Raw genomic sequence first — 27,547 nt, forward strand, 5'->3', positions numbered from 1 at the left:
GCAAAAAAAAGAACCAAATGGAATTCTGTGCAGAAGGGCAAACAAGGCAAGAGATTGTTACAATTATTTTTGGATTCTATGAAATGTAGAAGGACAGAGAGAGACCTCGGAATGCATGTTGACAGACATTTGAAGGTAGCTGGAGGAGAAAGTAATGTGGTGACACCAGTATGTGAGATACTTTCCTTGAGTCTGGGAGTGAGGGTAGAAGCGATCAGTTTGGCTGGAACTGCAGAACAGCCATCCTGAAGAAGGGTTATGCCCCAAATATCGACTTCTCCACCTCCTGATGCTGCCTGACCTGCTGTGTTCTTCCAGCATCCTGTTTGTCTACCTTGGATTCCAGCATCTGCAGTTTCTTTTGTCTCGACTGTAGAATAAGTAGCAGTTTGAGAATAGGTGGTATGGTCACTATATAACAGGAGAGATGTGACCTCACTGGAGAGGCTATAGAGGAGGAGAGTAGTTAACCACATTGGTGTGATCAGGAGTCACATGTAAGCCAGACCAGGTGAGGATAGTAGATTCCTGCACTAAAGAGGCATTAGTGACCAAGATGGGTTTTTCCCAACAATTGACAATGCCAGATTAAAAAAAAGATTTCAAATTCCACCACCTGCCCTGCCAGGACTAAAACATTATCTGGGTTTCGGGATTAGCAGTTCAGCGTTAAAACCACTAAATCATCACCATCCCCTCCCATCAAGTTGCTTATAACAAACAGAGTCAGATCAGAAACTGGGAGAAGGAACCATGAAACACTTCGTCAGTCCCATACTGATTGGTTTTACTGAGTCTATGACCTAGCCTCACGTCTCCTATTGGCCCTTGTGTCGAACCTCTTCCAAAACGAACACTTTTCACCGGTTGGGTGTTTTCTCAACTCATTAAACTTTTTAAAATTCGAAATTAAATAATCCTCAATGTGGTCCATCACAAAAAGGGATGATTTCAGGCGGTTCAAAACATTCATCAACAAGAAAAGAGAACAGAACATTCACCCACAATTAAAACACTATAATTTTATTCCACTCTTTGATTGCTTTGCTTACAGCCCTGGAATGAAACTTTCAATTTCTCCAGAACAAACTGGAAAGTTAGGAACTTTTACACCCTATGCAGCTACATTTTGGGGTCGGACACATACGATCCCAGGGAAGAGGCACAGGAGGTTTATAAAATCACCTTGTTCAACAGAATCTGCAAATATTTGCGCTGGGACCTTGGAAAAGATAAAATGTGGAAGTCAGCTGCTGAGGTCTGGAAGCTGCGAACTATGGTGTAGGGTGCCCTCCACTGGATTAACGCAGTATTGCAGTGTAGGCTCGCAGCGCTCAATGAACAGTGAATCATTTGAACTCTTGAGGGTCTCAGTCAGTCCCTTCTCGGGCAGGAACTGCCTGGATGACGACAGCATTTCCATCAGAAGCAGATAAGGATTGGGATGGACACTGAGCAGAGCACAAGAGGCAAATTATGAACAGACCCCCTTTCATTGTCACTAATTGATTGTTCTTACTCTGGATTGACCTTTGTCCTTTTCCTAATTATTGTATCACTTTTGAAAGTTCATATTGATGCTGTTTCCACGTGACTAAAGTTTCAAAATTAAATCTTGAGTAAAAGAATTTTTAGAATTTGCCTCCTTAGCAGCACCAATCTAAACCAGAATGGCTATAAGAGAGACTTGGTTCAAGGAAGAACAGGACTGGGTGGTAAATATTCTTGGATACAAGGTGTTCAGGAAAGATAGGAAAGGGTAAATGTGGGGTAAAGGTTAAGGAGGCCATTGCTGTGCTGGAGAAAGATATCCTAGGGCTCAAGGACAGAATCAATTTGGCCTGAACTAAGGATCAGAAAAAGTGCTGCCATGTTGCTCAGTGTTATTAAGCATGGCATAAAATATAACTACAGGGAGGTTCTGTTGGAGCTGGACAGAACTTTGGTGAGGCCATAGCTGGAGTACTGTGTGTAGTTCTGGTCACCACACCATAGGAAGGATGTGATTGCACTGGAGAGGGTACAGGGGAGATTCCCCAGGATGCTGCCTGGGATGAAGTTAGTGATGAAGAGAGGCTGGATAAACTCAGGTTGTTTTCTTTGGAGCAGAGAAGGCTGAACGGGGGGAAGTGATAGAGGTGTGTAAGATTGAGGGACATGGACAGGGTGGATAGAAAGCAGCTGTTCCCCTTAGTTAAAGGATCAATCACAAGTAGGTATAATTTTAAGGTGAAAGGCAGGAGGTTTAAAGGGGATTTGATGCAACATTTTTTCACCTAGAGGATAATAGGAATTTGGAATGTTCTGCATGGGCAAGTAGTTGAGGTGGAAAACCTGAATCTTTAAACAGTATTTGGATGGGCAATTGAAATGTCATAACACTCAAGGCTATGGGCGAAGTGCAGGAAAGTGGGCCAAATGTAGGGTCAGAGCAATTTCTGTCAATGCAGACTCGAAGGGCTTTTGCCCGAAACATCAATTTTACTGCTCCTCGGATGCTGCCTGAACTGCTGTGCTTTTTCAGCACCACTCTACTCCAGAACCTATAAACTGAGATAGTGCTAGTGTAAAGGGCAGAGAAGGGAATGTGTCCTCAGACTGTTCAGGAGAACCTCCTGCAGCAATGTTTCCAGTCCAATATGAAAAAAGATAGTGCTAGAATTGGTTCCTGAGACTGAAGTGAGTCAGGGCGATAAAGTGACAGTGGGGAATGTTTTAATGTCAGTGATCACAGTGATCTATAGATTTGGAAAAGGACAAAGGTCAATCCAGGGTAAGAACAATCAATTGGTGAAGAGTGGACTTCAAAGGGGTCAGAATGGTTCTGGGACTAAATAGATTAGAATCGAAGGTTGGAGAAAATAAGTACCTGGACAATGGGCTATCATCAAAGTGGAGATAGTTTGGGGGCAGTCAAGATAATTTCTTCAAAGGAATAGGAAAGGACAAACAAACAAATTGAGATGGGCCCAAAGGCCTCCATCTGCACTGTGTGATTGTATCATTTTAAATAAAGTTTTATGCTGAGATACAAATGTTTTTTTTCTGTGAACAGTCATCACCTGTGATTTATAAATAAACTGTCTCCTGAGGAAACAGCTTTTAAAATTCTGTCCCCAAAATTGCCTCTCATATGGTCAATATGAAGTTTTTTTTGGGATTTGTCACAGGTAGAACTTCAGAGTTAATTAATTTTGTCATCTAATTTTTCTAGAAAAATAATCAAAGGAGTGACTGGTTGTTCAAGGTGAATGGAGGATGGGTTCAGGTCATACATGTAGCTACTCACTCCCACACACAACATTCATTCATTTGATTAATTAATTTGAAGCTTGGAGTCTGTAGAATTTTTATTGAATTTTAGACGCTATTTTAAAAATCAGAAATTTCAGCTCCAGAGAAAAGAAACAAAGGAAACAGGATGTGCTTTGTTTAGAGATTTGATTGGTTCTTTCTGCTTGGTTACACCTTTTAGACAAATAAAAATTAATATTAATAATGACTATGTTTGAATTTCAGCCAATAATCTGGAAGAAATTTGCATTAACTACTAATATATTAAAGGGAAAATTTGAATTCCAGCCAATACAAAAAGGTATTGACTGTAGAAAATAGCATATAAGAGATGTTATATGGAGAGGTTGCAGATGGAGGGAGACACACACAATTCTGTTTCCCTGCAATTACTAACCTAACCAAGCACAACCACCTGATGAAGGAGCAGCGCTCTGAAAACTAGTACTTCCAAATAAACTTCTTGGACTATAACCTGGTGTTGTGTGCTCTTTAACTTTGTACACCCCAGTCCAACACCGGCATCTCCAAATCATAAATTCTACAATATAATGCAATGCGTTATCAGTGTAATTATTTGCAAAAGATTTGTGATGTAAAGTGTATGATTTATCTACATTTTAATAACAATTATTTAGAGATTGGATTTCAACTAACAAGTGGTTTTACTCTGTGTGGCTGAAGAGATTTAATGATTGACTTATGGGTACTTCAGCAGCCATGATGATTTATTTTTAAGAAAACAGTGAGGGAGCAAGTTCATGGTAAAGCATGGAATTTTGTTTTCATTGGGAGAGTATAGAAGCAAACAGTTCTGCGTTAAATTTTCAATTTAGAAAATTAGAGATGGATTATTTTCTTTTTATGGTACATCAGGTGTAGGTGTCACTGACTAGACCAGCATTTATTGTGCCATTCCTAATTTCCCAGAGGGCAGGTAAGAGTCAGCTACATTGCTGTGGGTCTAGAATCCCATGTAAGCCACACCAAGTAAGGATGGCAGTTTTGGAGGCAGAAAATTCAAAGATTTACAACCTTCTGAGTGAAGAAACTCATTCTCATTGCGTTCCTAAATATTTGGCCCCTTGTCCTGAGAATGCGCCCCCTCAATGCCCACCCTCTTGCACCTCTCAGTGAATTATGTACATTCCAATGAGATCACCTCATTCTTCCAAACTCTAGAGCGACCCACTTTATTCAGGATCTCATCATAGGACAATCTTCTCATTCCAGGACCCAATCCAGTGTTCCTGAACTGTACTATCTCTAAAGCAAGTTATCTTTCTTTAGATATAGAAACCAAAACTGCTCACAGTTCTCAAACCATGATCTCTCTGAAACCTTGTACAATTGGAGCACGATCTCTTATTGTGGTCCCCAGCCCCCTTGCAATAAAGGACAATATGCAAATTTTCTGGTTCATGCTGACCAAGTCTGCATGCTAACTTTCTTCATTCCTTGTGTGAAAATACCCAAACCTCTCTCAACATCAACATTTAAAAGTTTACCCCTACTCCCTGCTTGTTGCCCATCCTCTATTCATGCAATTACATTCTCCCGATTCCACAAGCCTTTATCTTGAGTGAATGGTTTTACAGAATGCTTTTCAACTCGAGGCTGAGGGTTTCCACTGCAACAGATACACTCCCAAAGCATTAATCCAACACTAATATTAGTTTTCTTTGATTGGAGGCTATTCTTGTACACACTTAAAGCCTTGTGATGTGGATTTTATTCATGATTTATGTTTACAAAATTGTTTCATTAGAAATTAGCAGAATTAATGTCACTGTTCCTTCTCCTAGTTGTACACCTCTCCTGCAATGGATAGAGTTTGGACTCTATCTGGCTGGTGACAAAGGGTCGATGGGCTTTTGATGATCATTGATGGTGAAGCCTCATGCTCCCTTCATTCAATCCCCTTCACCCTCTGTTCAAATTGAGGTTGGAGGTGGAAGTGCATTTGAGGATAACGGGTGGATAGATTCCCCAGGAGCCCATTTCAGAAATGCAACAATCACTCAATCCTAATTTGTATCCAGTGCAGGGACAGACTGGATTTGAGCAGTTCATGGGGTGAACTCATAGTAGATTTCAGCTCTGTGTGGCCTCCACACTTGGAAATGCCCTCACTCCCAAAACCAATTGACTGGCAGATGATTATGCCCAGAGTGTGAGATTGAAACATGGGGGACTCACCGTCCAACAATGAAACCTTCTAGGAAGCAGCGTCCTCACTGTCACCTGATGAAGGAAACATAGACACTACTGAGATTCAGAAAAGACTGCAAGGACCTTTCCTAGTTCCAGAAAAAGTTTTTTTTTCCTTAACAGGATCTGGACATTGTTGGCTGGGCCAGCTTTATAAGCCACCTGTAATTATCCCAGAGAAAGTGGGGGTGAGCTGCTTTTTTGAACCACTGCAGTCCATGGGCTGTGGGTAGACCCACAATGCCCTTAGAGAGGGAATTCAGGATTTTGACCAAGTGATACTGAAGGAAGACTGAAATATTTTTCAAGTCAGGATGGTGATCCTATGGAAAATGAGTCTGGGGATTGGTCATAAAGGATAAAGAGATGGCAAACAAATAGATCAAGTTCCCTGATCCTGATGGGTCTTATCTTGGATCATAAAAGAAATAGTGATTGGAAAAGACCTGATGTAATTTGTTAATTCAAAAAAGGAAGAGAAGTGGGAAACTACAGGCCAGTTATCTTGGGATCAATACTTACTTTGTTAACTCTGGTTTCTGGTCAATGGTAACCCCCATAATGTTGATAGTGGTGTTTCAGTGATGCCCATAGGTGTTCCCTCTACACACACAAGCACACGTGGGTGGTGGTTAATACCTCATTGTACTGATTGAAAACAATTACATTTTGTATTTTGGTTGGGGTGGCTTTCCCCCGGAATGCACCTCATTCTGAGAATCTGTAGTGGGTATGGTCAGTGCGACATTGGCGGTGAAGCAGTTTCCGTCAGATTGAGTCCACTCCCTGCTTAGCAAGCAGACTCGAGTCTCCGAGGAAATGGAATTATCACTTGGTGATCAGGCACTGTTTCTGGTTTTCTCATTTTTCTAATTGCTATGTTTCGCCACATGTTCTTTGCTGCTCTCCCGGGCAGTTCCTGTGACACTTTGATCTGATAAAGGTCAGCGGTCCCAGCTCACCTCCCATTCCTGCAGTAACCGCTAGTTTTAATGAATAGGTTCCTGTCGATGCAACAAATTATTCTGCTCTTGTTCTAATCTGACACTTCCTGGGTTCAGACAATAGGCTGCTGCTCCGGGGTTTAAACATTCCCTCCAACCTCTCCACAAGGAAGCTCATTACCAGGCCGACTCTCTGTCACAGATCTATAATTCATGTCTCCTGTGGCTCGGTGTGTGGTGCTGATGTTGGTGAGGACAGGACAGCTATAGGACAATCCATCAGCTTCAGACTGTGGGCAGGAGCCGTGTGTGTGTGTGTGAGGGAGAGGGAGAGAGAAAGCCGGGTGGAAACTGACCGAGGGTCACAGTTCCCGACAATCAGACACGGGAGAGAAACATGGAACCAAAAAGCAGGAAGAAGATCAATTTCTCGGTGCCGTCAAGATCCAGTCAGCTGGATACCGGAGCAGTGGAGAAGGTAACACTGTGATGTGGACTGGAGCTGAGGATATTTTGAACTCGCTGTTTGATTCTGTAAACTCCTCTGTGTGGTTTCAGTAATGAGGGATTTATGTTCCAATGAGTCCGTATTAAACCTGAGACAGAATCTCTCCAAGACTCTAAACCGGAGATTTAATCTCTAATCGGCGGATTTCCGCGAAAATAATTTTTTAAAAATCCTTGTAGCATCAAAACGTTTTTAGTCTCATGCTGACACTCCCCAAACCCCACCCTCAGCCCATCCCACACACAATCCCAAACTCAGATATTCCTAACCACTGTCCCAGTCCCTGACCCCATCCCCTGGACCTGGAACAGAGACAGACATTGTTGCAGGAACTCTGCAGGGTCTGGCAGCCCTCTGAGGTAGGAGAGCACAGTTAACATTTCAAGTCCAGTGACCCTTCATGAGAACTATTAGCAGATGGGAATATGGTATTTATTGAATTGTTTAATCCCTCCAATGCCGGAACAGGCCATTTAGCCCATTGAGTCTGCACCGACCTTCCGAACAGCCACAACACCCTCTCGTAACCCCCCTGGGGGGGGGGGGGGGTCCCGTTGCTAACCGACCTGATCTACAGATTCCCTGACCAGGTCAGGGTAAGTTAGTATAGCCAATCCATCCTGACCTGCACATCTTTGGAGTGGGGGAGGAAACCCACGTCGACATAGGGAGAATGTGCAAACACCCCGAAGCTGGGATCGAACCCGGGTCCCTGGCGCTGTGAGGCAGTAGTGCCAACCACACGGAAGACTGGGGGGAGCGGTGGGGTCAAGGGAAGAGATGAGTTCAGGGGGAGCTGGAGTGGGGGTTGCGGCTGGGTTCTGGGGGTGGGGGTAGTTTCTGGGGTGAGATGAACTGGGAAAGGGCTCACAGTTGGCTCTCGGGAAAAAGTTGGAGGTTGTGGACTGGGGAAGATTATTACCAGTCGGGCCCTGTTTGAATTCAGTTTACTCTGATATGGTGGGGTCTGGTCCATTTACACTGTCTCAGCCGTGTTCACACTGCGACTGGATTAAAAAGCTGGTGAACTTTGAAAGTAATGAAATTCCTGACCAGCATCTGAAGTTCGAGGTGATTTTCTGATCACAGCTTCTTCCTGTTTATTTCTATAGATTCGGAGACGGAGACCTACTCCGGCAACACTGTTCAGACTCTCTGATCAGTCATCACCAGGTAACATGGTCATGGCATCAGCAGTGAAACTAACTTCATGACAGAGCTCTCTTAAAGCCTGGCATCACTTACTGATTAATATGAGAGACCAGAAACCAGGGCAGCTGCAATGAGGGAACAGCACCCACTACCTCCTCCCTCCCTTACCTGCTGTTTCCAGCCTCTCACATACCTCACCTCATTTCACTCCTCTGCTCCTCACCCCACCTGCTCCCCATCTCAACATCTTTCCCAAAACTGGAATATCTGTCACTGGACTGGGGGAGTCTACTGGCATTTGGAAAACGGGCACTCGCTCCACTGCCCTGTGACGCTGTCTCAGAGGGATCTCACTTCTCTGTGAAGGTGCACCTTCTTTCAGAGAATCCAGGGGCCATTTGGCCCATTGTAGTTATGCTGACACTTTGAAACAATTAGGTCCCATCCTACCACCTTGTCACTAGGGTCTTCACAGTGTTTCTCATTTTCCAGTATTTCCCTTTTTGAAAGTTTTGGTTTTATCTGCTTTCATCACCCTTTCAGGCAGCACCTTCCTGATCACAATCACTCACTGCTTTACTTTAGCCAATTGCCAGAAAATCTGCTCACTAGTGATACAACTTCCTGCAATCAGACTGCAAGTTTTAAGCCAAAAGCAGCTTAAGGCCTATGCTGGGTGATGCACTAACAGCAGAAAAGGGAAATGCGATAAGCACCAATGTTTCTCAGTCTGGTTCACAGCCTCAGTCAGGTATAATATCACTATCCAGTGAAAAAGTTTGATTAAATCACATTGCACTTCTGCTGATATCACAAACCGCTCACCTTTTTTCCTTTCTTTTTTTTCTCTAGAAGAGGAGCCAGTTTTCTACCAGGTCAGTCTGATATTATTGACTTTCCACTGGGTTATATGGAATCTGTTTTCTGAGCAATACCTAGCTGATCCCCTCCAGTCACAAACCACTCACTTATCCCCATCCCCATGCTCTCTTGTCCCTGGGCCTCACTGCCACACTCTGCGCAGGGCTCTTCTCCTCCCTATGGATTGAGGGAAGCAACAGCAAAGTGAGACTGTTACTAGAGTAGACATTCAAATACCCAGTTTAACTGGGACAGGGATTCAAATCCCATTGTAATTAAAAACTAGACTCCATAATGAAACTACCAGCGATTGTTGTAAAAACCCATCTGGTTCATTAACATCCTTTAGAATAGAAAATCTACCAACATTGTCTGACCTACTTGTGACTCCATAACCATAGTAATATGGCTACCTTCAAACTACCCTCTGAAATGGCCACAAAGCCATTCAGTTCAAGGACAGCTCAGATTAGATTAGATTCCCTACAGTGTAGAAACTGGTCCTTCAGCCCAACAATTCTACATCAACCCTCGGAAGAGTAACCCACCCAGACCCATTTCCCTCTGACTAATGCACCTAACACTATAGGTAATTTAATGTGGCCAATTCATCTTTGGATTGTGGGAGGAAACCGGAGCACCCAGAGGAAACTCAAGCAGACACAGGGAGAATGTGCGAACTCCACACAGTCACCCAAGGCTGAAATCAAACCTGGGTTGCTGGTGCTGTGAGACAGTATTGCGAGCCACGGAGCCACTGTGCCTTCTTCCTCGGATAGTGATGATGACCTTGAGGGGACATAGCTTTAAATTGAAGGGTAATAGATATAGGACAGAAGTTAGAGGTACTTTCTTTACTCAGAGTAGTAGGGGCATGGAACACACTGTAACAATAGTCGACTCACCAACTTTAAGAGCATTTAAGTGGTCATTGGATAAACATATGGATGATAATGGGATAGTTTAGGATAGATAGGCTTCAGATTGGTTCCACAGGTCGACACAACATCGAGGGCCAAAGGGCCTGTGCTATGCTGCAATGTTCTATGTTAAGATGGATTGATGAAGTTAAAATCAGCCATTATTTAAACTGGATGGTGGAACAGCCCTGAGTGACCTCCTCCTGTAAGTTGAACTTGGTTGACAAGGTCATGTTGAAATGCAAATGTAAAGGATGTGCCTATTTATTGTTTCAGAGATTGCCCTCCACTGACAGTGAGATTCTGAAATCCAAGCGAGCCACTCCATCCTGCTCATACACACCTCCCTCATTAAAAGGTATCTGTTCCATCAATACTGTTCTCTGCACCTTGTACATTGCAGGAAGAGACATGGTTAAATCTAGAGACAGTGTACAGATTTACTCTTCTGAAAGATAGCAGCAACCTGACTTTAGGTGTACAAAATGTAGAGAGAACCTGAACAATGTGGCTATAACTGAGGAGACTCCAGCCTCGGTTCCCATTCAGTGCGGACTCTCACTATTAATCTGGCAATAGAGGTGCAGTCCTTGTGTCCTGTCTGATGGAATTGATCTGGACATGGCCACCAGCAATTCTGTGCTGTCAGGTTGCTGGGCTGAAATCATGTCAAGGATGAGCCAACGTTTACTTCAGATAAATACTAGATATTTTGACCCTAATCACAAACATTGCTCCCTTTCCACTGATTCCACTCCAGGCCAGACACTCTCCTTCAGGATGATGTTGTCTGTGTTAAACCTCAACAAGTTATTGGACCTGAATGGATTTCAAACTCTGAAATGATGTGAGCCTGGTGACAAAGTTGCCTAATTTCCTGCATCCACTTGTATCTCAACTTCACTCTGGCTGTCAGCCTGTCAGACACTATCTCGCTGCCCATTATCCAGACCCTATCCTATCGTCCTTTTCCTCAGCCTCCCCCACCCTGGTCTTCTCACTGTTACTCTATTTGTCACTGAATTCCACTTGCTTCTTGGATCCTGACGCATTTGGGGTGAAGTTAGATTGATAGATGTAAAATGGGGGCTGAGTGAATCATTGGTTTTACATCTTACATCATTTTCACTTCCAGTAAAGTTAACAGCTAAAAGCTTTTCCATGCTGATTGTGTGCTGTGTGTGTATGTGTGTATTGTATATGTGAATATGTTTGTTTTGTGTTTTGAACCCTTTCTAGACCATTTGTTTTAGATTGTGTGTTTATATGTACTTGTATTTTTCAGCTGTTCAGCACATTGTGCAATCCCAGCTTGGAGCTGAGTCCACATGTTTGCAGTATAATGATACCCCCTCAGATGTGGCAGAGTGTGACAGTGTTGTGTCTGATTCCTCTGAAATGGACCTGCTCCAAATAGGCCAAGATCCGCGGACAGACCAAAAAGCCAGCCCTAGAACACCAGCAGTGGGCACTGCCAGTAAGTGGGAAGAATGGACATCATGAAATCGTACACTGACAACAAGAAACTGCACTGTGACTGACAGTGAGAATTGAGCCCTGAGGACATGCAGAGTCCATCTGGTGTGGATCTTGGTCAGAGAGTCTCTGTTGAAAGAACAAACCAATATCCTTAAAGTCCAGGGGCTAAGTTTACTCACCACAGTTAACTAACGTGAAGTTTTATTGTAAGAATATAAGTCATAGGAGCAGAAGGAAGTCATTCTACCCATTGAAACCATTCCATCACTCAATACTATCATGGCTAATCTTTAACTACAAATCCACTTTCATGTCTGCTCTTTATGTCACTTGACTCCTTGAGCGACCAAACATCTATTGATTTCAGCTTTAAATATATTCAGTGATGGGGCATCCACAAGCCTCTGGGGCAGAAAATTCCAAAAATTCATAACTTTGAGAGAAGAAGTTTCTTCTCATTCCAACTGATCACCTGCTATTTTGGTAAATTAGAGAACAACTTGTTCAAATTGAGCTGTCACTACACTTTGAACAGAACCTACCCAGTTTGAAAATGTCCCCAAATGATCTACACACATGGGGTTCTGGATATTGGGCAATCCATGTAACACTGAGACCACAGATCTCATTGAACACATTCTGCTGGATTCTCACCTTGGATTTGGGCCGTATTGGGCAGGATCAATATATACAAGGAACATCTTGGGAATGGCCAAAAGCTATCTAAGCATGGTTACCTGCCAATGGGGAGAGAGAAACTACTCCACAGCAAGGTAGAGACATGGACAAAGATCTGCTGGCACACAAAGGTGATCAGTGAGGGAGAGAGGCACAGTGTGCAGGCATCCTTACCACTAACATTGAAGGAACAATCCTATTCTGTATCCATATCCTCAGATCCTTAGTCCTTCAGAGAGGTGGGGAAAGAGAGAGAGTACGGTGGTTTTGGGGTGGGGGGGGGAGGAATAATAGAATAGAAATTCCCTGTTTGTATCTTCCTTTCCAATGGAGCTAGTCCTCACTTCTGGACAGTCATCAATGACACAGGGTTAAAGGAACATTAGCTCCACCCACATCTCTCCCAGTAAAGTCTGAGTTAAAGGGGCTGCTCCCCAAATTCCTGTCCCAATCTTACTTCAGGTTTCATAATTTTAAAAATAGATTATGTTGCATTTCTTGCACATGATACACCCTTGATGTTATCAGATATTCTTCAATGGATTGAAATGATGTTTTCTTATCCACTGGAGTGCAGGAATGCTGGAGAGCCCCAGGTTCTGGAATGGCTTTGACTGGGTACAGGGTATCCTGTGGCAATTTTGTCTGATACTGTTTGTTTACGCCACCATCCCTGTTCCTCGGACTAACAGTCTGTTTTGATTTGCAGCAACTGGGACAGAGACGGAGAAATCCCAAGCACAATGCAGACGGTGGACATTCACTGACAAACAGGACTGCGAGATGCCCTGACATGAACCAGAGGCTTTGTGACCCGGTGCTCACCTTCAACTTGAATGCTTTGTCCTGTTTAGTCTGAGTAGCTTTGATGACAATCATCCTGTTTATAATTAAGTTTCTGTACCAAACTGAAACCACACCTTTGGATTTTTACCTTGTCTTTGAATTTTGTAGTGGCCCCAAAACAGCTCAGTGCAGAGATTTAACAATCATTCGAATTAAGGACAGGAGTAATCCAATAAGATCTCAGTATGGTCACTACTTTCTGCCCATCCTTTGATTCCTGTGTGTTATGATCTCAACTGGTGTTATTATCAGACAAGTCTAATCCCAGACTGAAATCTGATTTGAGAGATCAAACTTGTTTTGTTTTGGTTTTAAGGAAGTGGTTTCTTGCTGAGACTAGCACACAATACTGCAGGTTCTACTTAACAATGAAATAGTTTATTAAGCAAAAGAAATTTAAGATAAAATAGAATCGATTAATCTATTTACTTGTAAATTGAAAGAGTTTTTGACAGACAGTAAAAGTATAATCCCATTAATCCCAAAACATACCTTTATAATATTCAGAAGAAAAATAAATTCTCTTGTGCAGTACTAAATAGAGAACAAAGAAAATTTACAGCCCAGATACAGGCCCTTTGGCTCTCCAAGCCTGAGCCGATCCAAATCCACTGTCTAAACCTAATCAATTCCTAAGCATCTGTATCCTTCTGCTCCCCAGCTACTCATGCATCTGTCCAGACGCACCTTAAATGAACCTACCGTGCCTGTCTCTACCACCTCTGCTGGCAACGCGTTCCAGGCACCTACCACCCTCTGTGTGAAGTACTTGCCACATATATACTCCTTTAACTTTTCACATCTCACCTTGAATGCATAACCTCTCGTTACTGAATCCCTCACCCTGTGAAAAAGCTTATCTCTATCCACCCTGTCTATACCTTTCATGATTTTGTAGATCTCAATCAGGTCCCCTCTCAATTTCCTTTTTTCTAATGAAAACAATCCAAACCTACTCACCCTCTCTTCATAGCTAGCACCTTCCATGCCGGGTAACATCCTCATAAACCTTCCCTGCATCCTCTCCAAAGCGTCCACATCCTTTTGGTAATATGGCAACTAGAACTCTACACCATATTCTAAATGCGGCCGAACGAAAGTCTTGTACAATTTTAACATGACCTGCCAGCTGTTATACTCAATACCCCGTCTGATGAAGGCAAGCATACCTTCTTGACCACTCTAGCCACCTGTGCAGCCACCTTCAGGCTATAATGGACCTGAACTCCCAGATCTCTCTGCTCATCAACTTTTCTCAAGGCTCTTCCATTTACAATATAGTTTGCTCTAGAATTAGACTTTCCAAAATGCATCACCTCACATTTGCCTGAATTGAATTCCATCTGCCATTTCTCTGCCCAACTCTCTAGTCTATCTATATTCTCTGTAATGTTTGACAGTCCCCTATGCTTTCTGCTACTTCACCAATCTTCGTGTCATCTGCAAACTTACTGATCAGACCATCAATGCCCTCTTCCAGATCTTTTACGTACATTACAAAACAACAATGGCCCCAGCACTGATCCCTGTGGTACACCACTGGTCACCTTTCTCCATTTCAAGAAACTCCCTTCAACTACTACTCTCTGTCTCCTGTTGCTCAACCAGTTCTTTATCCACCTAGCTAGAACACCCTTCACACCATGTGACTTCACTTTCTCCATTAATTTGCCTTGGGGAACCTTATCAAACCCCTTACTAAAGTCCATGTATATGACATCTATAGTCCTTCCTTCATCATCAACTTGGTCACTTCCTCAAAGAACTCTATTAAGTTGGTAAGGCACGATCTACCCTGCACAAAATCCATGTTGCCTATCACTGATAAGCCCATTCTTTTCCAAATATAAATAGATTTTATCCCTCAGTACCTTCTCCAGCAACTTTCCCACCACTAACATCAGGCTCACTGGTCTGTAGTTAATGGGAAATAGCAATCCTTGTTCAGTACTCTCACCAGAATCCTTTTACCAACACCTCAATAGGTATATGGTATCTGCGTCCTTAAATCCTAGCCGGAAATTCTGATATCTTATTCTTGGAGCTATCATACACCTGAGTTTAAACAAACTCAACTTGAGGTCCTCTTCAGTGTTCTATCCCAACATTTCTGGCCTGGAAATATCATTAACTCCTTAGTCTGGGATGATCTAGTTTCATTTTACTCTCCCCTTCTCATGAGGACTGTGCCATTTAATCTTCGTTAACCAAAGACTTCACAGAACTGCCCAAAACAAAGTAAAACTAAAACAAAAACGTCTCCCTCTGAAGTATGGGAAATTCTGTTAAGGTAAAAAAAATCTCCTAAATCTAGAAATATGTCCAACAGGTCTTAAAAAAACAGTGGTTCACTCTAATAAGTCATTAAATCCTAAAGTAATCCTAAAGTAAACACAAAGTATGCCTAAGTAGCCTTCACAAACTATTTTAGCAGGGGAGTGTTGCCAAACAAAGAGAATGTGGAATGCAGTGCATAGTTCCTTGAAAGTGGAGTTGTAGGTAGATAGGTTAGCGAAGAAGGTATTTGGTACACTTGTCTATATTGGGCAGTGCATTGAGTATAGATGTTGAGAGGTCAAGTTGCAGATGTACAGGACATTTTTAGAATACTGTGTTCAATTCTGGTCTCCCTGCTTTAGGAAAGATGTTGAACTTGAAAGGGTTCAGAAAAGAGTTATAAGGATTTTGTCGTGATTGAGGTTTGAGCTATGGGGAGAGGCTGAATAGGCTGGGGCTATTTTCCCTGGAGTGTGAAAGGCTGTAGGGTGACTTTTTCAAAAAAAAATCATGAGGGGCATAGATAGGCTAAATAGCCAAGCTCTTTTCCCTAGGGTAGGAGAGTCCAAAACTAGAGGACATAGGTGAGAGGGCAAAGACTTCAAAGGGACCTAAGGAGTAACTTTTCCTGCACAGGGTAGTGTGTGTATGGAATGAGCTGCCAGGGGAAATGTTGGAGACTGGTACCATTACAGTATTTAAATGGCATCAGGATGGTACAGGAATAGAAAGGTTTGATGGGATATTGGCAAAATGTTGGCAAATAGGACTAGATTAATTTAGCATATCTGGTCGGCATGGACGAGTTAGACCAAAGGGTCTGTTTCTTTGCTGTACATCTCCATGACTCCATAGTCATAAAGATGTCATAGAGCAGTTACCATGGCTGCAGAAATACTTACAACTTAATTTTTAACTTCCGAATCACAGAAAACCCATATAGTGCATTCATAAAATTCAAAGCGCAAATCTAAAATAAAAGCAATTAAATATATACAAGGGGTCTCCTATTTACGAATGTCCAACTTATGAATATGGACTCATAGGGGTATAATTTTAAAGACTCAGTGTGAACAATTCTTGTATTTACAAATGGCTGCTTTATTTTGTGCTGCATTGTGCTCCAACTTGCTCTAGAATGGAACCCATTGACATCCTGGTGACTGCCTGTATACAAATCAAATGCTATGTATTCCATTTGTGAGTTAAGAATCTATCTAATTCTTCCTTTAGAAATATTCAATGACCTTGCCCCCATTGCTGTTTCGTGAAGAGGATCCCACATAGTCATGACCCTCTAAGGGGAGAAAAGAACTTATTTCCATCTTAAATGAGAGACCCTTTACTTTTAAACTATGTCCCTTAGTTTTCATTTTCCCCCTCACAGGGAAATAGCTTTTCAGCAACTGTCCTACTAGATCCATTCAGAATCTCATATATTTCACAAAGATCACCTCCCTTTCTTCTGAACTCCAATGGATAGTGGCTGAGCCTTTCCACATAAGACACCCTCTTTATCATGGGTTTAATTCCTGCCCTAGGAACTTGAACTCATGTTCTGGGTATGTCTTGTTAATGCAATACTGAGGGAGCACTACACTGTGGGAGGATCAGTGCTGAGAGAGTGCCACACTGTCATATGGTCGCTTCTGAGGGTCAGTACTGCTGCACTGCCAGTAATGCTATAACTCACATGAGATATTTAAATAAAGAACCAGTTTGTGTTCCTGGGTAGATATAAAAGTTACCATGACAATAATTTGTAGAACAAGGATGTTCTTGTTGATGTCCTGCCCAATATGTTTTTTCCTCCGTGAATGTCAATAGGCTATTTGCTCATTGTTGTCTGTAGGTGCTTTCTGTACACAACTGTTCATTTCGTTCATGAGATATGGGTATTACTAGCTAGGCCAGCATTTATTGTCCATCTCTAATTGCCCAGAGGGCAGTTCCAGGTCAATCACATGACTGTGGGTGAGGGGTCATATGTAGGACAGACCAGGTAAGGGTGGCACATTAGCTATCATTTTCCTTACATTATAACACTGCCTACACTTTAAGAGTATTTGATTGACTGTAACATGCTTTGTGATATCCTGAGCTTGTTTGAAGTTGTATAGAAATGCAAGTCATGTTTAACTTTGCCAGTTGATGTTTTATTTATTATTTTCCCATCTATGATCAGTCATATCTCTGTCAGTCACAGTACAAAAAGGTACACAGCCATGAGAGATATTTCTATCTCAGTGTCACATGCAGGAAGATGCCTGAAAGCATTCAATGCCAGAGCTGACCCTAGAATGGAGAATATGAGGAGACGGCACGTGGGGCAATATTGAGCAGGTAGAAGAAGTTGTAAGGAGGCAACAACCCTAAGTTCCCTGATCAGTAACTCATCCCTTACTCCTATGCACAGAGTCTATTGTTTAAATGTAACTGACCCAATGAATGATTAATGTTGGCTTTTGTATCACAAGGATACAAGGAATAGCTGACTTTCTGAAGCTAGGCCTTTATAAAGTTGAAGTGAATATTGTGAAAACAACATTTCAAATTCTGAGATCTTTAGACAGCATTGCTCATCTTTCACCTCTGCATGGCTCCTTTAAAAATCTATTTTACTCAATTAATAACTCAAATGGCATGAGGACCAACCCAATTGGGATATAATCTTTTTTGAAACTGCAGGTTTAACTCCACACCAGCCCTGTTAATGTTGATGTTCACTTGTAATGGCTCAGGTCACTGAGCAGGCAACATTACCAGAGCTCTGGTATATTCCTACTCACTCCACAGTACCTTGCTTCTCAACCCTGCTACTGCCTCATTAACTGAGGTCCTTGCTTTATATTGTCACTGCAATGTTGGTCATTATTTAATATAGCAATTAGGATACCTGGTGAATGGTGGGATGGGGATTGGGTGTATCTATCAAAAACCCTAGTACTTTTCCACAAAGGTTCTTACATCAAGCTGTTAAATTCTTCTCTGCATTTTGAATGAGTGCACGGGATAAGGCAATAAAATCTGCTTAGACCACTCATTTTGTGCCCTGCATTTACTTGAATGAGTTCAACAGAGATCACCAACGGATACATGTAATCAACACCAGTCAAACCATTAATTTGTAGGTTTGAAGTTATGATTTTTAGTTAGGAGAATGTGTGATGCATACACACACACAGATTAGGAGAAGGAGTAGACTTTTTGACCCCTCAAGCCAGATCCACTGCAATTCAATAAGATCGTGGCTGATTTGATTGTGGTCTCAAATTCATTTTCCTAGTTATCCCCAATATGCTTTGATCCCCTAATCAGTTGACAAATTGATCTACCTCTGCCTTTAAAGTATTCAATGGCTCTGTCTCCACTGCTCTTTGGGGAAGGGAGTTCTATATTCTCACAATCCTCTGAGAGAAAATATTTCTCCTAATTTCCATCTTTAAATGGGAGACCCCTACTCTACCTCTTTGTTCTAGTCTATCCCACAAGAAGAAACATCTTCTCTGTAACCATCCTGTCAAGTACCCAAGTTTCCCAGGATCATGTATGTTTTAATAAGATTATCTCTCATTCTTCTGAACTCTACTAGATACAGACCCAATGTGTGCAACCTCACCTCATGAGATAAACCCCATATCCTAGAAATCAGTGAAGTGGATCTTCTCTAAGCAGCCTCAAAAGTAGTTATATCCTTTCTTAAATAAGGAGAATAAATTGTGTATAGTACTCTAAATGTAATCTCATCAATGCCCAGAACAATTATAATAAAATATTTTTAGTTTTTTATATTGTGTTCCTCTTATGATATGCAAAGCTATTTCATTTGCTGTCTTAACGACTTGCTCTACCTGTAAATTAACATCTTGTGATATACATGCCAGGCCACCAAGATTCTTTTGTACCTCAGAGTTCTGCAATCTCTCTCTCCATTTTAGTAATATAATTTTAAAAAGATTCCTTCTGCAAATGTGAGCTAGTTCACATTTTTCTACATTGGAGTGGTGCTGGAAAAGCACAGCCGGTCAGGCAGCGTCCGAGGAGCATTCTTGATGAAGGGCTTTTGCCCGAAACGTCAATTTTCCTGCTCCTCGGATGCTGCCTGACAGGCTGTGCTTTTCCAGCACCACTCTAATATAGACTGTGATTTTCAGCATCTACAGTCCTCACTTTTTCCACATTTTTCTACATTATACTCTATCGGTCAAATTTTCACTCACTCATCTACCTAAGTTTATCCTTTGCTGTTTTGCTATGTCCTTCTCAAAACTTATTTTCCTAACTACCTTTGCGTCCTCAGCTAACCTAGAAAATATAGACAGGATAGATCGAGTGAATCCTTAGAAGAGTATGAAGGCAGTAGGAGTATACTTATGAGGGAAATCAGGAGGGCAAAAAGGGGACATGAGATAGCTTTGGCAAATAGAGTTAAGGAGAATCCAAAGAGTTTTTACAAATACATTAAGGACAAAAGGGTAACTAGGGAGAGAATCGGGCCCCTCAAAGATCAGCAAGGCGGCCTTTGTGTGGAGCCGCAGGAAATGGGGGAGATACTAAATGAATATTTTGCATCAGTATTTACTGTGGAAAAGGATATGGAAGATATAGAAAGTAGCGAAATGGATGGTGACACCTTGCAAAATGTCCATATTACAGAGGAGGAAGTGCTGGAAACGGGTAAAGGTGGATAAATCCCCAGGACCTGATCAGGTGTACCCTAGAACTCTGTGGGAAGCTAGAGAAGTGATTGCTGGGCCTTTTGCTGAGATATTTGTATCATCGATAGTCACAGGTGAGGTGCCGGAAGTCTGGAGCTTGGCTAACGTGGTGTACTGTTTAAGAAAGGTGGTAAGGACAAGCCAGGGAACTATAGACCAGTGAGCCTGACATCGGTGGTGGGCAAGTTGTTGGAGGGAATCCTGAGGGACAGGATGTACATGTATTTGGAAAGGCAAGGACTGATTAGGGATAGTCAACATGGCTTTGTGCATGGGAAATCATGTCTCACAAACTTGATTGAGTTTTTGAAGAAGTAACAAAGAGGATTGATGAGGGCAGAGCGGTAGATGTGATCTATATGGACTTCAGTAAGGCATTCGACAAGGTTCCCCATAAGAGACCGGTTCGCAAGGTTAGATCTCATGGAATACAGGGAGAACTAGCCATTTGGATACAGAACTGTCTCAAAGGTAGAAGACAGAGGGTGGTGGTGGAGGGTTGTTTTTCAGACTGGAGGCCTGTGACTAGTGGAGTGCCACAAAGATTGGTGCTGGGTCCTCTACTTTTTGTCATTTACATAAATGATTTGGATGCGAGAATAAGAGGTACACTTAGTAAGTTTGCAGGTGACACAAAAATTGGAGGTGTAGTGGACAGTGAAGAAGGTTACCTCAGATCACAACAGAATCTTGACCAGATGGGCCAATCAGCCGAGAAGTGGAAGATGGAGTTTAATTCAGATAGATGCGAGGTGCTGCATTTTGGGAAAGCAAATCTTAGCAGGACTTATACACTTAATGGTAAGGTCCTAGGGAGTGTTGCTGAACAAAGAGACCTTGGAGTGCAGGTTCACAGCTCCTTGAAAGTGGAGTCGCAGGTAGATGGGATAGTGAAGAATGCGTTTGGTATGCTTTCCTTTATTGGTCAGAGTATTGAGTACAGGAGTTGGGAGGTCATGTTGCGGCTGTACAGGACATTGTTTAGGCCACTGTTGGAATATTGTGTGCAATTCTGGTCTCCTTCCAATCAGAAAGATGTTGTGAAACTTGAAAGAGTTCTGAAAAGATTTACAAGAACATTGCCAGGGTTGGAGGATTTGAGCTATGGGGAGAGGCTGAACAGGCTGAGGCTGTATTCCCTGGAGCGTGGGAGGCTGAGGGGTGACCTTATAGAGGTTTCCAAAATTATGAAGGGTATGGATAGGATAAATAGATAAAGTCTTTTCCCTGGGGTCGGGAGTCCAGAAGAAGAGGGCATAGGTTTAGGGTGAGAGGGGAAAAGTATAAAAGAGACCTAAAGGGGAACTTTTTCACACAGAGAGTGGTACGTGTATGGAATGAACTGCCAGAGGAAGTGGTGGAGGCTGGTACAATTGCAACATTTAAAAGGCATTTGGATGGGTATATGAATAGGAAGGGTTTGGAGGGATATGGGCCAGGTGCTGGCAGGTGGGACTAAATTGCGTTGGGATATCTGGTCAGCATGGATGGGTTGGACCGAAGGGTCCGTTTCCATGCTGTACATCTCCAAGACTCCATATAGATTAGGTCCAAGCCATTTGTCCAAGTCATTGATATAGAGTGTAATAGTTGAGGGCTCAGTATGAATTCCTGTGGCACTCTCCTGGTTACATGTTGCTAATCTGAAATAGTCCATTTTTGTCCAGTATCTGTTTTCTGTACCCAGCCAATTCTCAGTTAGCTACTAACAGTAATTCGTATAATATATTACATTAGTAATACTAATATGTTGTACGCTACATCATAAGCTCTTATTTTCTGAAGTAACCTTTCATGAGGCATCTTGTGATGATTTAGGAAGTGGTGAAAGATCCAAACAAATTTGGTGAAATTCTTTCCTTTCTTTTAATATCTCTATTTTTTTTGAGACACCTTAAAAGCTAAACAGGGAGAGAGTAACTGGGTCATATTTCTGAGCACAGGCCTTCTGCAAGGCAGGAACCCCCTGACAACTGAAAAACAAAATTCCACAATTTGTTTACAGCAGTGGATTCACAGGCAAACAAGGACCCAGAACAACCTGATTGGAGAAAAAATTTCATCAGATCTGTAATGTCATTTTTTTTGTTCTAATACTCTGAATAATATCAGTGATGTAACACTTTGGTAAAGCTTCTTTGTTTCTTTGACTGTCCTCAAAACTTTTGACAGTTTCTGGCACTTACACCTCCAAACATGTTCTCGTCACATGGCCTTCCACCAAAGCTCTGCCTGAGACTCCCACATCTCCTTGCACATTGATCTGTTTGGGTAGTAGTTTGTGTCTGATCCTCATTAATGTAAGACTCCCTTGGAATCTGTGCTCAACTTTGTATCTTCTCTAAATAAATAAGTTCCCTCACATCATCCACTTTACTACTGTTCCTCACTTTGCGCTGAGTTCCCTTCAACTCACAAACTCAACACTCACAACATGCAGTTCCCTTGGTGCAGCAACTGAAATATTGCTTCCTTTCCTTCAATGGGCAATAAAAGTCTATTCCTTTAATTTTCAAAATGAGTTCCTCATCCTCATATGGGACTAACTAACTGCTCCTATATCTGCCCTTGATGGTTATACTCTGACCTTCTTCTATCAGTACTCTTGGCTTTACTAGTCCCCCCATCACAAATGTATTTCACACATCACTGAAGTTCCAAGAAGCTTGGTATCTCATTTTGTCTTAAACATTTGTTTCACCTTAAAACTTCTTAAAATCTATGATTTTTGACTCTTAAATATCAATTCTATGTCTGATTTATTTTTTCAGCATCTCTACCACACTGAACAGAAAATATATGGTAAATGATCCATCACCTCTGTCATCTCTGGTCTCTCCCTGCAGTTTTATAATATTAGTGAATACTAATATGATCAATAATTTCTTTGAACTCACACTTTTTCTTGCTTCCAAGTTTCAGCTAAATTTAGTCCTGTTCATTCTCCCTCGATGTAACCCCAAGTCCCCGACTCTGCTCCAAATCATTGTCTTCTTGGCTCTTAAAAACTCCCCAGTCATCTTTCAGGCTTAGAATACAATGCAATGTGTTAACTTATCAATGGTCAAAAACACTCAGTGGCTGGATCAGTACTCATCATTAGACACAGTAACATAGAGAAGGATTTCGAGACACTGATACTCACATGATTAGGAAGAAAACTAGCTCTACACTGCCTCCCATCATGAAATCAGCCACTAAAGTATAGAAATCTTGGGACAGGATTGAATCTCACCTGTTTTGGAGGTTTGATAAGAACACAGACATTAAATCCACTATTAATATTTCAATTTCAACCAATAGAGTTTATAGATATTGTCCTAAAATATATTGCTATACTGAGAAAGATTCACTGTAAAATCATGTATATATATTACACTTGGACTGTAGCAGTCCAAGAAGGCAGTTTACCACCTTCTTAAAGGTAATTAAGGAGGGGTTATAAATGATAGCTCAAGTGACGCCCAAATCCCATGAGAGAATAAAAGTAAACATATTTTGAAAATTCTTTTATACTGAGTATCTTGTTTACTTCAAAAGTGACGCCAGTAGTGTAAAAACATAAATTAATGCCAGGGATCCTTTAAAAAATGAAATAATTTATTTTGAAACTTTGTATTGGTAGGTTGTCTACCATTGTAAGGCTAAAGTTAAAATTCACACAACACCAGGTTATGGTCCAACAGGTTTAATTGGAAGCAAACTAGCTTTCGGAGCGACACTCCTTCATCAGGTGGTAGTGGAGGTCCACTACCATCTGATGAAGGAGCAACGCTCCGAAAGCTGGTGCTTCCAATTAAACCTGTTGGACCATAACCTGGTGTTGTGTGATTTTTAACTTTGTACACCCCAGTCCAACACCGGCATCTCCAAATCATGACTGTAAGGATAGGTTTCGTGCAAAAAAAAAAGAATATGCTGGAGAAACTCAGCAGGTCTGAACTTCATCTGTTCTGATGAAGAGTCGCCGGCCTCGAAATGTTAACGTGGCTTTCTTCCTACAGATGTTGTCAGACCTGCAAAACTTCTTCAACATTTTCTGTTTTTCTTTCAGACTTCCATTCGCAGTTCTTTGTTTTATTATCGGTTTCATACATTCATTCCGTAGAAAGCAGGTTTGCTGCCGGAAACCGGGGTCTGTTACGGTGGTGACACCGATCTGAAACCGCTCCATCCCATGTTGGGGGCGGTGCAACCGGATCCGCTTCCGGGTGAGCCCCGGGTTCAGGTTCCGGGACAGAAGAGCGAAGTGGAGCCGCGGGCGAGGTGAGAAGGAACAGCCGAGGCCCGGGAGAGGATGAGGCCCAATGCAGGCCAGTGGACTGGGCCAGACTCTGTCCGGGATCAGTGGTCACTCCGGCCTCCGGACCGGACAGTGTGGGCTTCCGGGAATGTTCGGACTGACGTGTTTAGTTGAGGGGGGGGGCTGTTCCGCAAAGGGATGGAAAACAGGAACTCCAACCCCGTCCCCCCATCACATCTCCCTCCCCCTCCCTCCCCCACTCCCCCCTCCCCCTCCTCCCCTCCCTCTCCACCCCTCCCCCTCCTCCCCACCCTCTCCTCCCCTCCCCCTCCTCCCCTCCCTCTCCCCCCCTCCCCCCCCCTCCCTCTCCCCCCCCTCCCCCCCTCCCCTCTCCCCCCCTCCCTCTCCCCCCCTCCCCCCCCCTCCCTCTCCCCCCCCTCCCTCTCCCCCCCCTCCCCCCTCCCTCTCCCCCACCTCCCCCCCCTCCCTCTCCCCACCCTCCCCCCCCCTCCCCCCCCCTCCCCCCCCCCTCCCTCTCCCCCCCCCTCCCCCCCCCCCTCCCTCTCCCCCCCCTCCCTCTCCCCCCCTCTCCCCCCTCCCTCTCCCCCCCCCTCTCTCCCCCCCTCCCCCCCCTCCCTCCCCCCCCTCCCTCCCCCCCCTCCCCTCCCCCCCCCTCCCCTCCCCCCCCTCCCCTCCCCCCCCCCCTCCCCTCCCCCCCCTCCCCCTCCCCCCCCCTCCCCCCCCTCCCCCCCCTCCCCCCCCCTCCCCCCCCCTCCCCTCCCCCTCCCCCCCCTACCCCCCTCCCCCCCTCCCCCCCTCCCCCCCCTCCCCCCCTCTTCCCCCCCCTCCCCCCTCTTCCCCCCCCCCTCCCCCCCTCTTCCCCCCCCTCCCCCCTCTTCCCCCCCCTCCCCCCTCTTCCCCCCCCTCCCCCCCTCTTCCCCCCCCCTCCCCCCCTCTTCCCCCCCCTCCCCCCTCTTCCCCCCCCTCCCCCCCTCTTCCCCCCCTCCCCCCCTCTTCCCCCCCCTCTTCCCCCCCTCCCCCCCTCTTCCCCCCCCTCTTCCCCCCCCTCCCCCCCTCTTCCCCCCCCTCCCCCCCCTCTTCCCCCCTTTCCCCCCCTTTTCCCCCCCTTTTCCCCCCCTTTCCCCCCCTCTTCCCCCCCTCTTCCCCCCCTCTTCCCCCCCTCTCCACCCCCCCCTCCCCCCACTCTTCCCCCCCCTCCCCCCACTCTTCCCCCCCCTCCCCCCACTCTTCCCCCCCCCCTCCCCCCACTCTTCCCCCCCCTCCCCCCCACTCTTCCCCCCCCCTCCCCCCCACTCTTCCCCCCCCTCCCCCCCACTCTTCCCCCCCCCTCCCCCCCACACTCTCCCCCCCCTCCCCCCCACTCTTCCCCCCCCTCCCCCCCACTCTTCCCCCCCCCTCCCCCCCACTCTTCACCCCCCCTCCCCCCCACTCTTCCCCCCCCCTCCCCCCCACCTTCCCCCCACCTCCCCCCACTCTTCCCCCCCCCCCCACTTCCCCCCCCCCCACTCTTCCCCCCCCCCACTCTTCCCCCCCCCCCACTCTCCCCCCCCCCCCCCACTCTCCCCCCCCTCCCCCCCCACTCCCCCCCCTCCCCCCCCACAACCCCCCCCCACCCCCCCACTCTTCCCCCCCCCTCCCCCCCCACTCTTCCCCCCCCTCCCCCCCACTCTTCCCCCCCCCCTCCCCCCCACTCTTCCCCCCCCCTCCCCCCCACTCTTCCCCCCCCCTCCCCCCACTCTTCCCCCCCCCTCCCCCCCACTCTTCCCCCCCCCCTCCCCCCCACTCTTCCCCCCCCTCCCCCCCACTCTTCCCCCCCCTCCCCCCCACTCTCCCCCCCCTCCCCCCCACTCTTCCCCCCCCCTCCCCCCCACTCTTCCCCCCCCCTCTCCCCCCCCCTCTTCCCCCCCCCCTCCCCCCCCACTCTTCCCCCCCACCTCCCCCCCACTCTTCCCCCCCACTTCCCCCCCCCCTCTTCCCCCCCCCTCCCCCCACTCTTCCCCCCCCCTCCCCCCACTCTTCCCCCCCCTCCCCCCCACTCTTCCCCCCCCTCCCCCCCACTCTTCCCCCCCCTCCCCCCCACTCTTCCCCCCTCCCCCACTCTTCCCCCCCCTCCCCCCACTCTTCCCCCTCCCCTCCCCCACTCTTCCCCCCCCCTCCCCCCACTCTTCCCCCCCTCCCCCCCACTCTTCCCCCCCTCCCCCCACTCTTCCCCCCCCCTCCCCCCACTCTTCCCCCCCCTCCCCCCACTCTTCCCCCCCCCTCCCCCCACTCTTCCCCCCCCCTCCCCCCACTCTTCCCCCCCCCTCCCCCCACTCTTCCCCCCCCCCTCCCCCCCACTCTTCCCCCCCCCCCCCCACTCTTCCCCCCCCCCTCCCCCCACTCTTCCCCCCCCCCCCCTCCCCCCCACTCTTCCCCCCCCCTCCCCCCACTCTTCCCCCCCCCTCCCCCACTCTTCCCCCCCCCTCCCCCCACTCTTCCCCCCCCCTCCCCCCACTCTTCCCCCCCCCTCCCCCCACTCTTCCCCCCCCTCCCCCCACTCTTCCCCCCCCTCCCCCCACTCTTCCCCCCCCCTCCCCCCACTCTTCCCCCCCCTCCCCACTCTTCCCCCCCCCTCCCCCCCACTCTTCCCCCCCCTCCCCCCACTCTTCCCCCCCCCCCCTCCCCCCCCCTCCCCCCACTCTTCCCCCCCCCCCTCTCCCCCCACTCTTCCCCCCCCTCCCCCCACTCTTCCCCCCCCCCTCCCCCACTCTCCCCCCCCTCCCCCCCTCTCCCCCCCTCCCCCACTCTTCCCCCCCCCTCCCCCCCCCACTCTTCCCCCCCCTCCCCCCACTCTTCCCCCCCCTCCCCCCCACTCTTCCCCCCCCCCCCCACTCTTCCCCCCCCTCCCCCCACTCTTCCCCCCCCCTCCCCCCACTCTTCCCCCCCCCTCCCCCCACTCTTCCCCCCCCCCTCCCCCCTTCCCCCCCCCTCCCCCCACTCTTCCCCCCCCCTCCCCCCACTCTTCCCCCCCCCCCCTCCCCCCCACTCTTCCCCCCCCCCTCCCCCCACTCTTCCCCCCCCCCTCCCCCCACTCTTCCCCCCCCCCTCCCCCCACTCTTCCCCCCCCTCCCCCCACTCTTCCCCCCCCCCCCCTTTCCCCCTCCCACTCTTCCCCCCCCCTCCCCCCACTCTTCCCCCCCCCTCCCCCCCCTCCCCCCACTCCCCCCACTCTTCCCCCACTCTTCCCCCACTCTTCCCCACTCTTCCCCCACTCTTCCCCCACTCTTCTCCCCCCTCCTCCCCCACTCTTCTCCCCCCTCCTCCCCCACTCTTCTCCCCCCTCCTCCCCCACTCTTCCCCCCCCTCCCCCCCACTCTTCTCCCCCCCTCCCCCCCCACTCTTCTCCCCCCTCCCCC

At 46.4% G+C, this 27,547-nt stretch overlaps 2 protein-coding genes across 3 annotated transcripts in view; both read left to right on the plus strand.

Annotated features, from left to right (window-relative positions):
- The first annotated feature begins 6,632 nt into the window (after positions 1-6,632).
- Positions 6,633-18,322, plus strand: ppp1r1b (protein phosphatase 1, regulatory (inhibitor) subunit 1B). Its single transcript, XM_072561160.1, has 6 exons — positions 6,633-6,927; positions 8,070-8,130; positions 8,962-8,984; positions 10,167-10,248; positions 11,176-11,367; positions 12,757-18,322. The coding sequence occupies exons 1-6, from the start codon at positions 6,847-6,849 to the stop codon at positions 12,837-12,839; spliced, it is 522 nt and encodes a 173-aa protein (XP_072417261.1). The 5' UTR covers positions 6,633-6,846; the 3' UTR covers positions 12,840-18,322.
- Positions 18,323-24,103: 5,781 nt separating this feature from the next.
- The window catches only part of stard3 (StAR related lipid transfer domain containing 3), a 40,259-nt gene continuing 36,815 nt past the window's right edge, over positions 24,104-27,547 (plus strand). Inside the window, exon 1 of one of the 2 annotated variants that reach the window (XM_072561161.1) lies at positions 24,104-24,154. The gene's annotated coding sequence lies outside the window, so the exon portion shown is untranslated. Of the gene's footprint in view, positions 24,202-27,547 lie in introns of both variants that reach the window. The other variant, XM_072561162.1, reaches the window with a different exon arrangement.

This window comes from Chiloscyllium punctatum, chromosome 42, assembly GCF_047496795.1.
Source record: "Chiloscyllium punctatum isolate Juve2018m chromosome 42, sChiPun1.3, whole genome shotgun sequence".
In the NCBI taxonomy this organism is placed as follows: Eukaryota; Metazoa; Chordata; class Chondrichthyes; order Orectolobiformes; family Hemiscylliidae; genus Chiloscyllium; species Chiloscyllium punctatum.

What these genes read in the sequence shown, in the direction of transcription:
- ppp1r1b (XM_072561160.1), top strand. Translation starts at nt 6,847, where the DNA reads ATGGAACCAAAAAGCAGGAAGAAGATCAATTTCTCGGTGCCGTCAAGA. An exon ending in ATACCGGAGCAGTGGAGAAG is followed by an intron (nt 6,928 to 8,069) that starts GTAACACTGTGA and finishes TTATTTCTATAG; the next exon opens with ATTCGGAGACGGAGACCTAC. An exon ending in CTCTGATCAGTCATCACCAG is followed by an intron (nt 8,131 to 8,961) that starts GTAACATGGTCA and finishes TTTTTTCTCTAG; the next exon opens with AAGAGGAGCCAGTTTTCTAC.